Source organism: Callorhinchus milii, unplaced genomic scaffold, assembly GCF_018977255.1.
Source record: "Callorhinchus milii isolate IMCB2004 unplaced genomic scaffold, IMCB_Cmil_1.0 Scaffold5, whole genome shotgun sequence".
Taxonomy (NCBI): domain Eukaryota; kingdom Metazoa; phylum Chordata; class Chondrichthyes; order Chimaeriformes; family Callorhinchidae; genus Callorhinchus; species Callorhinchus milii.
In genome coordinates this window covers 61178606-61191531 of record NW_024704746.1, presented here as the reverse complement: position 1 = coordinate 61191531, position 12926 = coordinate 61178606, and the positions used below count along the sequence as shown (strand labels likewise).

General features: G+C 41.4%; 1 protein-coding gene across 7 annotated transcripts in view; it reads right to left on the bottom strand.

Moving 5' to 3' along the window:
* sema3c (sema domain, immunoglobulin domain (Ig), short basic domain, secreted, (semaphorin) 3C) overlaps window positions 1-12926 on the bottom strand; it is a 156052-nt gene that overhangs the window by 27475 nt on the left and 115651 nt on the right. For all 7 annotated transcript variants that reach the window (XM_007890927.2, XM_007890922.2, XM_007890921.2 and 4 more), the window contains 7 exons: window positions 9169-9329; window positions 6609-6671; window positions 4509-4628; window positions 3299-3389; window positions 3084-3203; window positions 1294-1436; window positions 531-645 (listed from right to left, as the gene is read on the bottom strand). In XM_007890927.2, coding sequence (XP_007889118.1) covers window positions 531-645; window positions 1294-1436; window positions 3084-3203; window positions 3299-3389; window positions 4509-4628; window positions 6609-6671; window positions 9169-9329 — 813 coding nt within the window. The remainder of the gene's footprint in view (window positions 1-530; window positions 646-1293; window positions 1437-3083; window positions 3204-3298; window positions 3390-4508; window positions 4629-6608; window positions 6672-9168; window positions 9330-12926) is intronic.

Genomic DNA, 12926 nt, shown 5'->3' with positions numbered 1-12926 from the left:
AGAATAGGGATTAGAGTGGATACTTCGAAAACTATAATAATGTTTGAGTTTGATATAGTACCTTATTACGTTGTTGAGACATCTCAAAGAGCTTTAAAGGATATACTGTAAAGTGATGTGACTGTATTTTGTGGGTGAACACAGCAGTCGATTTGCGCAAAGCAATATCCCACAAATAGCCACAGAGTGAGTCACCAATTCTATCTGGGGGATTGCTGGCCAGAATTTCCTTTCTCTTTTTGAATATTGCCATGGAATGTTTAATGTCCACCTGAACAGGCAGATGGGATCTCAAGTTAACATCTCATTCGAAAGATAGCATCTCTGCCCATGCAGCACACCCGAAGCATTGCATTGGAGTATCAGCAGAGACTATATGTGTTCCGTGGTTAAGTCCCGACGTGGGGCTTGAAAGCACAACCTTCTATGTCAGAGGTGAGGGTGGCACCATTGAGCCAGGCTGACACACAGTGGGGGAGTGGGCTCCTTCTTTGCTGTAAGCCTTTTACGATTCTAAAATGTTCACTTACGCAATTCGTCGAAGAGTGTTTCGGTTCCATCATCATCTACCACTGAGCACACCAATCGGGCCTTCAAAAATGTGGTCCATTTGTTAACAAGACTGCGCTGCCCTCCCATGTCATTCTAGATGGTAAAGGAAATCTGTCATAAATGTGCAGCGAAGGAAGTCATTACCCTGTCTACAAGACATCCGTAGCCCCCGTAGAATACTGGAGCCAATATTCTTCTTTTCAAGCACAATACTTAACAAATATACCAGGGCAACGCACTGCCCAAGTGCCGATTGAAGAGAAGTTAATGAAAAACGTACCACTGTATGGCAACACACTTGTACTGATGGATAATTTTAAGAGGGGATTAGGAGGAGCAAAGACTTGTGTGGAGTATAAACAATGGCAATCGCTAGCTGGGTCGAATGGTCTGTTTCAAGGCTTGTAGATCCTATATAATTTGATGTAACTTAACAAACCACTCTTGAACTGTGTAAAATGGAAAGTATCCATTAAAACAGCTACAGAGGGCAGGATTCATTTCAAACCTGGCTCAAAAGGCAATGTTACAAAGGCAATGCAATGCAAGTCTTTGTGCATACTAGTTGGGACCAGTTGCGGCCAGGAATTAGAACCACGCTAAAACAATTTTGATGGGAGGAGGGTGGCAGGGCATTAACAAAGTGAGGCTTGTATCAGCACGGGGCAGGGCCAATATTTGCTGCAATTATAAAATGTTACCATGGAATGCACTAAATCTCTTCTGAAGCGCTTTACTTACAGGACAAACTCTCGCAATCCTGGAGTGGATTTGTTTTGTGTTGCCATTGCCGTCCATTACCTTCTCCCGAAGGAAAAAGTACAACTTTGCATCGTTTGGGTCAGTGCCATCTGGGATGAAGTGGGCATCGACAAACACAGGCTCTGGTACACAGAGAACAAAGAGTTCTTGTAGACAGCACAGAGGAGATTGACTTTAACAATAGTTTGCTATTTCAGAACACATTGGTCTAACTTCAGTGCATTTTCTGTTCTTCAATTTTCTGTCCTTGAGGTGCTGGCTCATATTGGGTTGTAGTCCCATTGACATGTGCTTTGGCCATTATTCGTACCCAAACCTGGCCATTCAAGCTCAGAAAAGCAGCTCTTGGAGTTTGAAAATGGACACAGTCCACAGTGCAATCGTGTTACAACAGAGGTGTATTGCACGATCCAAAGCTAATAACTTGTGTCTACATTAACATATCGTAACTTAGTTATACAATACCCTATTTTTGAAAGGAACATTATTTAACACTTTTTAGACTATATGGAAAAGATAGCGAAAAGAAATGGTCATTAATTACTACAATCTCCAAAGCCCAACATCTAAGCAAATCCACTTTCAGCAATAAACCAAGGTGTCGGGCGAAGGAGGTTTTAACGGGAACATAACAACTGATAGAGGACAGAATTATACATGTTTCAGTGTGGTCTGGTTGGGTTTCAGCACAAAGCACAACTTGGCTCAACTCTCACGTGTCTCACTACACGCCCATTTTGGTTTCATGAATTGCTTGGGAGAGATTATAGCCCGGCTGCATTTTGTTGTGAATGCTCAATTCAAGGGCCCAATGAACGGAACAGAATTCTGCAGGAAGTGACATAATTTCCCGCTGTTGATTGCTCAATACTTTTATTAAAGGGGAAGGAAAGTCTCGCGGGAGAGCTTTGAACAGCACAAATTCCCCCTAGGTTTTTCTTGCCCCTTTAATGGTCGAGTATCAATTTCAGATTGTTTTCATGAACTCAAGTTTGCTCAACCTGCTTTAATAATATCCTTGCTTCCTTGCCATAATTCCTCTATGATGACAACCTCTGGAGCTTCCTACTGCGATTCCATATCACATTTTGTGCAATCATCAAAAGATTTCTTGATTTATCCTTTCTTCCCGATGGCCATAAGTCAACTTTGCACTGACATTATAAACTAATAGTAACTCAACTAGCATTATACCTTTAACTAACGATAATAACTAAAAATATCCCCACAGCTTAGAGCCCTCTGCAGGATTAAGTTGCTCGACTGTTAACTTACAAAGTTCGATTTCAAACAATTTTTTTTTCCCATTTAGTTCTGGAGAAAAACACAGTGAAAGGAGATACTAATGCATTGCAGCCTGTTATATTCCACATCTTTACACTGTGATAACATTGGAGTGTGGACATCGTTCACCATGTAAACGCAGCTGCCCGCTCGCTTCCTGTGCGTCAGTCATTTTTTGAGCCGATATGGCTGACATCCCTTCCTGCTTTGCACATCAATCAGGAAATGATGTCGGCGGCGATCTGATGACCTGGAATTCGGCTTTGGTTTTGAGCGCGTGAACTGGCGGGCACCAGGAGAGTGAGCACAAGGCAATCTGGGTGCTGGTTAGGATTTTAATGACTAAGGCTCCACTGAATTTAGAAAGTTTGTAATTCATTCTATGTTAACGGTACGCTATTGGATTTCACCAAGGAAGATTATTCTGGTCAAAATGTAACGCAAATATCTTATCACAAAGATAAGTTGCAATTCTAGGCACGTACCGCTCAGCCACTTGGAGTTATGTTGATCTGTCCTGATGCCATTTCTCTTGGTCAGACTGCGGAATATAGCTGCGTCAGTGCCCATGAAGTCTATGTACATTCCCGAAAATAGTTCTTCGTCTAGGGAGGAAGGGTCAGGCAATAAGATGGGCGTGCAGAGAGAATCCTGTTTAAATAGCTGCTGAGATTGTTCTGCTCACTCTGTTGTTACTCACTTATCATCAAGGACACTGTGTTAACCTGAGGGTTAAATGAGCAGCGTCCTTTGCCAGATTCAGACCTTGAGTCAATCACAAAGGTTTGATCCTGTAAAACAAAGAGTATCAACAATGCAGCTTTATCCATACACGGACTACAATGTAGAATGTACCATGAGACAGTAACTGGGATCTAATTTGCTGCAATAATAATATCATAAATAACAATAATAATCTTTACATTTGAAATAGTGCTTTTCACATCTATACAGCACAACGTCTCAGAGTGCTTCACGGAATATACTGTAAAATGCTTTTGTATTTGCGAAAAAGGTGGAAAGCGTAAATTGCAATCTCCAAATGAGATTGCCTACTAAATACCCAGTCATTACATTCACAACATGTCCTGTGAAACACATTGAGACATCCTCCCGATGTGATAAGGCACTAAAGCAAGGATTATTATTATAATTATTATAATTATAGCAAACAGAATCTCCGCATAAGGGTCAGTTTAACTCCTTGGTAATTTTCTGTACCTTGGCTGCTTTATGAAACTGACAAACTGATGATCCCATTGCTAACTGAGTGAGCTCAAATTAAAACTTCTCACCCCATTCGCGAATGTCGCACATTAGACCCCCCACCCCCCCCACCCTCCCACCCCCACACACACACACACACTTCCTCTGGTGACCTGGACGACACTTGCCCAGATTAACCCATTGCCATCACCATGCTTAAGAGTATCCAAACCAGACTGAGAATTACACATATGTATGCCACCTACACATGGAAATTTCCCTATATCTGGAAATTAGGTGTGTACTCTCTCCCTGGAGCGACACACCACACTTACCTAATCCTGAATTAGTACTAGACACAGATTTGAGAAGCTCAGAGTGTGTGTTTAGGTACTGCTGCACTTTAACTAGTTGAAACCGCATAACTTGCCATTGATATCACTGCCTGGCAAGCTAGGACCACCCTACCCGTTAGGACTTTGGCTTGCAGGGTTATCAGGAGCTGAGTGGGATGACTCCTGGCCCCCAGTGACTGGTCTGCCCTTCCAAGTCCTGCCAGGTTGGCTGTGGTGTCATCAGCAGTGCCCTAGAATACTGTAGACCCACCTGGGTCAGCAACTGGACTACTGAGAACTAAGTGGGCAGTTGATCTCTGCTTCCAGTTTTGAAAGGGATATAACATTTAATAGCAACACATCACTAACCTCAGACCTGCGACCTCTGTTGATATAGGTGCAAACGGGGCTGAAAGCACCACTTCCACAGACGTACAAGTGCGTTCGGTTATACGCTTGTATTACACGCACAAAGTTGCCGCAGCCGTTCTGTGAAAACGGGGACCACAAAAGAGAAGAAGATCACTTGTTAAATAACATCAACAACAAAATTACATTTGAATAGCGCCTTTCACGTCAGGAGGACGTCCTAGGGCATTGGACAGTCAGTGCTTCGGACCCGAGCTGGGGGTTGGAATTGGGGAGGGTGGAGGGTAGAGGGGGATGCAGGGAGATAGAAGGCACAGTCGAAGAGTCACTGGAACAAACAGCGGGGCCCAATTCACGCCAATTGCAAATCTTTGACCGTGCCTTCATACTGAGAAATCATATGGAAACACAGAAATTTACACCACAGAAGAAGGCCATTCGGCTCATCCTGTCGGTGCTGGCTCTTTTAAGAGCAATCCTTTCAGTCACATTTACCTGCCTTTTTCCTATATCTCTGTAGCTTATTACTTTTTAGGTATCTATCTAGATCCCTCTTGAAAGCCAAAAAATGGGTTCAGTCTCAACCACTGCTGCCAGCAGGGCATTCCACATACTGAAATGATGAAACAAAATCTCCTAACCATTTGCTCATTTGCTACCTATTTTAAATTGATTCTCTTTAGTCACTCCCTCACCGAACAGTAGCCAGAGGGCATCAATTTAAGATAATTAGTAAATGAGCAGATGGGGAAGTTAATGGAAATGTTTTCATTCACAGAGTAGATACGATATGGAATATCCTGCCGGGTGCAGTGGTTGAGGAGTAATCCATATTAGCTTTCAACAGAGAACTAGATAAATCTATACAGATGTTGCGAAAAGATCACTTTAGTTAGCGATTATGCTTACCAGTGGAACTGTATAGTTAAACTTGCATAAGCCTGATCAACATGAAACATTTAAATCGTACATCTGCCCGGTTCAAGAGTTTATATTCTATGCAAGTTTGACATAACTCATACATTGCATAAGTCATATTAAATGTAAGGTCCCAACTGATATGACTCATGTGAGGATTACTGTATTGTAATCCTCATATAAGTCTATGTAATACTGTGGGCAATTGGCTGCCACGTTTCGCCCACAAAATATGAAGTCACTACACTTTATATTATATTCTGTGAAGCGCTTTGAGATGTCTCGAAGACGTGATAAGACACTATATCAAATAATAATAATAATAATAATCCTCGCATTTGATATAGCGCTTTTCACGTCGGGAGGACGTCCCAAAGCGCTTCACAGAACACACTGTAAAGTGAATTGACTGTATATTTGTGGGCGAATGCGGCAGCCAATTGCGCACAGCAATGTCCCACAAACAGCCGTAGATTGAAAATGACCAATTTATTATTGTTTTTGGTTTTGGAGGGATTATTATTAGGCTCTGTGTGGAGTAAGGAAACTTGCCCAAGGTTTTAGCTCTCTGCCTGGAATTGAACTCAGGTCTCTCGCTTGCAAAGCGAGTGCTCTAACCACTGAGCTACAGGACTCCACAAGGATTACATTGCATTTGATATAGCAATATAGCATTTGATAAAATGTTTTGTGATGTTAAGCTGTGCTCTTTCCAGGGAAACCCATGGATGTCACACAGACATCCGAAATCTTGGGATCGGAGCTAAGGTCTCGTGAGCACATGGTTTTCTCTGCAGAAAACCTGGCTTGCATTGTCAGGCGCTTTTCCCAGGAGTTAGAGTGCTGACCGTACTTTTCAATCCCATCGTGTCAACTAAATAAGTTCCACATTTCTCGAATAGGAGCTTGCATCCGAAGCAAATCCTTCTGTTAGTAAAAAAAAGGTAAGGATTTTTAGAGTGGCGCTGGAGTGACTTCAGGGCACACTAAATACTCACTGTGCTGCCAAGCCTTTAAAGAGCAGTTCTTGTTTGCATGTCAAAAACACAAGGGAAACAAAGGACTTTCTCTGTTGAGGGAGACTGAAATATCGTTGCCCGGAGAACAGTCCAATCGTTTGCCAGATCTCGAGTTGATTATTGCCTGTCAGTCACATAGAGTATCTAAACATTTTCTACTTACGTTTGGATCTTTGCCAGCCATTTTGCATTCATCTACTTTGCTGCTTGATGCTGCCCAGTGAACCTGGTGAAAAATATCAGGCAGGTTTTGAGCACCGTTACGGATATTCCAAACTAAGATTATACGACAAAGACAAAGACAAAGGTTAATGCTATCTATCTGTCCAAAGTAAAAAAAAGATAACACTACATTGCTATATCTGTATAGGTGTCAGCTTGGTTCTGTTAGTAGAAGTCTCGCCTCTGAGTCCAAAGGGTGTGGGTTTAAGCCCCATGACCGGGCTTTGAATGTACAGTCCAGGCTGGTGATCCAATACAGTGCTGGGCGTGTGCTACATTGTTAAAGGTGCTGTCTTTCAGATGAGACGCTAGGCTGGGGTCCAGTCCGCCTGTTCAGGTAGATGTTAAATATCCCCTGGCACTATTTGCAAAGAGAAGGGAGTTTCTCCTGGTGTCCTGGCCAACAAACTCCCAAATAAAATTGGTCATGGCTATTTGTGGGGCATTGCTGTGTGCAAATGCCCTGTTGTGTTCACCCACAAATACGTGGTCACTACATGTCACAGTACAATTATGTGAATCACTTTGAGACGTCTTGATGACATCATAAGGCGCAATTTCAAATGCAAGGGTTATTATATCTTTCAAGGCCCTCATTTGGATTATTTGTCAAATAATTATAGTCAGATTATTATCAGATTCAGTGACTATTTTCTCTGCATTGGTCCCACATGTACTTCAATTCTCAGGAAAGCAGATAACCTCTTACCCCTTCGCTAACCCTGCAAACCAAAGCCCTAATGAGAAGTGTGGTTCTAGCTGCAGGAAGGTTGCCAGACAGTGCTCTCAATGGCAAACTGTATAGTTTTAGCTGGTTAAACTTCAGCAGTGCCCTAATGCAAGCCTTGTCTCTTGCCAACCTATACATAATACTTGCTGGAATTAGGTAAACAGGGTGTGTTCCTGCAGGGAGAGATCGTGCATTCCATTTCAGGCACAGGGAAATGTTCATGTATAGGTATAGGCATACATATGTGGAACCTCCAGTCTAGTTTGGATACTCTTAAGCATGGTGATGTTGTCAGACACCCGGCCGATCACACAAAAAAAACCTTTGCAACATTACTTCACAAAGCCTCTAATAGGTGTTTGAAAGCTATTACTAGCACCTCGAAGATAGAGAGGCAGCAGCAGATGAAAAGCAACATCCCCTCTCCCCACGTGATGCCTCTCTGTGACAGCACAGTTGTGTGAGTAATTGTCAAGAGAATTAATTGTATAATTGCCTCTCGAATTTACTGACACATTCTGTCGTCCCCGGCTCTCTAGAAAGCTTATTCCTCTGCAAGCAACTCAGCTAGATCATTAGCATTTGTGCTTGACAAACATTATAATGGAAGCATACATAAGTGGAACTCTCAGTCTGGTTCGGATACCTCTTAAGTAATAATGATGGATTTTTCACATGTGTCTGATGGATGACTAACCAAGAAACAACATAAGGTGTTCTGACGAAGGGTCATGGACCTGAAACGTTGATTTATTTTCCTTTCTCCATAGATTATTATTATTATTATAGATTCTGCCTGACCTGCTGAGTGTTCCCAGCGACTTCTGTTTTTTTTCAGATTTCCAGTATCTGCAGTATTTTACATTTTGTATAAAATTAACTTGTTGCTTTCCTGATAAACAACCTTACTGCAACGGAGACATTGCAAACTGCAAAATTCAGAACACGATCAAGAGGAAACGTTTCTTTCTCCATTCTGAAAATTAAATAATGGCCAATGGGTTATTGTGGCCAATAACCTTCTGGTGATTTGCATCGTTTATTAAGCCGTTGATTTGAATGGTAATTCAATATCATCTGCTTCTTGGATGTGGTGACGTGATTACAGCCAACCATTTCCAATTATATACTGTATATCATTTCCATCAATTCTAACTTCTGTATTTTCTGGGCTGGCTGTAGCGTCTCCAAACTGTGAGGGAATAATGCATGCAACAGGAAGCAGACATTGGCTTGTAGTGCTGTGTTTACACTGCCCATTTTGCTGAGACTTGGAGAAGGTTATTTCAGAAGCAGCTCCATTCACCCCGGTGCAATATTAGCACAGCGGGTGCAAATCAAATTGACCTCTGCTCCCCCTGAATACTCTCGGGCGCTTCAGTGGATGACCCAGGAACTATCAAAGGACAATCTGTGATGTTGTTAAGGAGGTTGGTTGGGCGGGTGGCTCTTTGATAACGTTGAAAGAAAACCTCTTTATTTGACAGCCCCCTCGCAATGCCATATGGAGCTATGAGTATAAATCAATGTCGCTGTTCCACATCACCCTACTGCTAGAAGCAAAATTACTTCACTTCCAGTAGTGTAAACACAGCATTTAAGAGACCAATATGCCTATGTGTACTCAAAAAGTCTCCAAAGCGGGTGGTCTGTGCAATTTATGGTAGGAATGGCGCTAGAGTATACAGCAAAGCACAGAGTGAGCACTTACAGTTAGAGCAATCCTCAAATGTTTTTTCTAAGTTTAAGCAGCCCTACAGAGCGAACTTACGGCAAGAGGGTTCTGGCTGATGTTGTTTACATTGAGGGACAGGATGTGATCCTTGCTGCCCACATATATGCGATCCTGATCTTCATCCATCAGCAGGATCCTATAATCCAAGGGATACTGGGATAGACTGTAAAACTGGGAGGTGTGAGTGTCTTGCAGCTCTGTAACAAAAAACACAAATATAGATAAGCCAACCCACAGGGATGTATAAAATTGGTCATACACTTCACAAATGTTTGTGAGACATCGCCGTGCGCAAATTGGCTCCCGCATTCCCCTACAAATACACAGTGACTGCACTGAAGTGAGAGGTGCTATATCAAATTGCAATGAATATTATTATTAATTTAAATATGATTTGTCCAATCCAGTATAAGAAAATAAGGTAACAAAGAAACATTGGGTAATTAAAGAGCCCAAGCGCTAATAATTGAAACGTGGCGAGGGAGAGGGTATATGAGATATGTGATGTGATATTAATACCTGATGTGATATCACATCACATATTGCGTATTTGTCCCCAAAGCCTTATTTTTCAAAAACGAATTAGGTGAAGGGAGACCATGAAGCAGAAAAACTCCGAAAGAGCAGCAGAAAGGGAGGAAAAGTGAAGAGGTGTCTTACTCGAGAGAGAGATGAAGGTGATCTTAAGGACCTGGGGAAGAATGAGTTTGGTTTCAATACTGTGAAACTGAATGAATGGATGCGGAGTGATTGGGACAGTGTATCTGGAGCGCAAGAGAACAAGAGCGCAACATACGAAGGAGCAATAACATATGACCAAATAGAAAGGGAAGAAAGATTATGATTGAGAGTGAGTACGAGAGAGAAAGAGAGAGAAGCTGGAGGCCAGGGGTGAGGCATGGATCACTATCAGGGGACCGAAATTCCATCTGTTTTCAGACTTAAACTATTTTCTTAATATTTCAGATCATATAGCATTTTAGCAAATTCTTAAATGTAGCTTTAATTTTGAGCCTGATTTTCTTCAGTGTTGTAGAACTACGTCAAAGCAGCTTCCAAATGAAGGCAGAGTTCAAGAATTTCAACCTGAGCTACGTATTATCTGAAAGTACTTTATTATAAATGGATATAACATTAAAAATACTTCAATTCATCATTATTTAACTTTAGTTTATTAAGCAAATACAGTACATTAAGTGGATGCTCTATTGTAGGTTTTATTGTATTGACAATATTGTTCCCAGTATTTCATCTACAGAACAATAAATGGACATTCTGGCGCACATCCTCTTAAGACACTCTGTGAGACAAATTAAAACAAGAAGGTTATTTTGCAAGAATTTTAAACTTCACGTGTTCCTATAATTGCTCAGTTCCCTACATATGTAACCTAACATATTATTGGAAAATAAGATGGTTCCACTATCCTTGCTTAAAACTAAATAATTTAGGTGTCAGCCTAGCTCAGTTGGTAGCATTCTCGTCTCTGAGTCAGAAGGTTGGGGACTTTGAGCTCACAGTCAAGTTTGACACTTCAATGCAGTGCTGCATTTCTTGTGAAGGCTTCTTTGGATGAGGTGTTAAAACCAAGGTGTCTTCTGCCTGTTCTGTGGACCTTAAAGATCTCACAGCATTATCCCTCACTTCATGCCCCTGTGGGACAATGCTGCACGTGAATTAGCTGACCATTCGCTTACAAAATACACAGTCAATATACTTCATAGTAAAACATCCTGGGAAGCTCTTTTGTCATCTCGACAACATGATAAGGCATTGCATCAAATGCAAGTATTTTTATTATTATTATTATCATCATTATTATTATTATTGCCAGATTAAGCGCAATTCAGTTTCATCAGGCAGGAAAAACTGGAGAATATAATTTCCTCTAAGAATCCACTTGTTTAAAAAACAGCATATTACTTGAGCTGTAAGTGGCTATTTTATCTATAGCAACAATTTAGTTTCAGTGCTGATTATAAAGTAGAATTTAGTAAATGTCACGGACACATTATTTCCTTGAGGTACTTTGCAGATAAAGTAAAGCATTATTATGATTTGTTGCGACAGTCCTCAAAGGGCTAACTGATTCCTATTAGCTCTCAATGCGGACATTAACGTCAAATGTTTTTGTGTAATTGAAAGCATGTGGCTGAGGTTGTAGCCGGTGTCCCAGTGGTCTAACAGGGCCTGAGCACAATTGTTTGCTGAAATAATCAGTGACATTCACTTTACACAGCAAAAAGGTCAAAACACTTTGGAAATTACGGAGAGGACAGATCGATGGTTTCATCCAGCTTCATTCAGAACCATGTGAAGGCATGATTCCCCAAAGGAATGAGTTCAGTGATTGATGTGACACATTTTCAATGTGCTGGAAGTGCTTAGCATAAAGAAGAGTTCCTCATGCTTTCGTTCGATTTGGTTGCATTCCTAACAGATGTGAGATATGAGGCTCAGCACATCAAGTAATATTATCAATCACTCAAATATGTTACCAATGTCATTACTATTACTTCAATTGTGATGAACTAGCAATAACATTTTGCTCAATATTGCTGCATAACACTTGCTAAAACAAACAGGAGTCGTGTTGTTTTATGCCTGATTTAAACTGCTGGAAGCAATGCGATATTGCTTCCACTAGCAGATGAGATGTTAAACTGAGATCTCAACAACAACAACAACAACTACAACAAAATTACATTTACAGAGCGCCTTTCACGTCGGGAGAACGTCCCAAAGTGCTGGTCTTCCTGTTCAGGTGAATGTTACTGATACCACGGCTTGATTTTACGGGTGGAATAGTTTGCCAAGAAGGGTGGTAGAGGCCTGGACACTGGACTCATTTAAAAAGCAGTGTGGTGCTGTGATGGGGAGATGTTAGGGTGGGTGTTCTGGAGGGATTCTGGAGGTTTGTTCCGGTGTCTTACCCATCAATCCCTTAGATAAAATTGGACATTCACTTCATGGCTGTTTGTGAGACATTGCAGCAGTTTAAATCAGGCATAAAACAACACAACTTCTGTTTGTTTCAGCTCAATAATCAAGCAAAATGTTACTGCTAGTTCATCAGAATTGAAGTAAAAGTAATGACATAAGCACAGACTGGCTGCGGCAATATAATGCCCCACAAACATGAAGTGAATGATCAATTTTATCTGGGGGATTGTTGTCAAACTATATGGACATTTAAATGAAATGAACCTGAACGTTTATGTTTTGCTTTATTTTCCCCCCCTTTCCCCCTTGAGCACTGGAGCAATTACAAACACTGAGCTTTGGACATCTCCGTTTCCAGAGGATGTTTTTACAGCGCTGCTTGGAGACAGAGCTGAGGATGTAGTCTCAAGCCTATCTCACATGCAGTAGGATGGCTCAGCATTACTTGAATAGTTTCCCCACAGCATTCTCAGACCCTTCCACTCAGGTCACAAACTCACTGTGGAATTGCTCAGATGCCATCAGTCTCCACAAGTTCCACAGTGAACAACAACCTACATTTAGCCAGAACACTAACATATACAGGACCTATCTGACCTATGTTTAAAGCCTGCCTTAAGACCTATCTTTTCAACTGTGATTTCAATCACTGTTCGTGGATTTGTGAATCACTTTTTCGGGGGTAATGCCTTGAAAAATAAACAATAATTATAATTTGGTCACTCAATCCACGACAGTCTGTAGGACACTGCTGTGCGCAATTGGCTGCTGCATTTCGCCCACGAGATATACAGTCAATTCACTTTACAGTATATTCTGTGAAGTGCTTTAAGATATCTCGAAGATGTGAT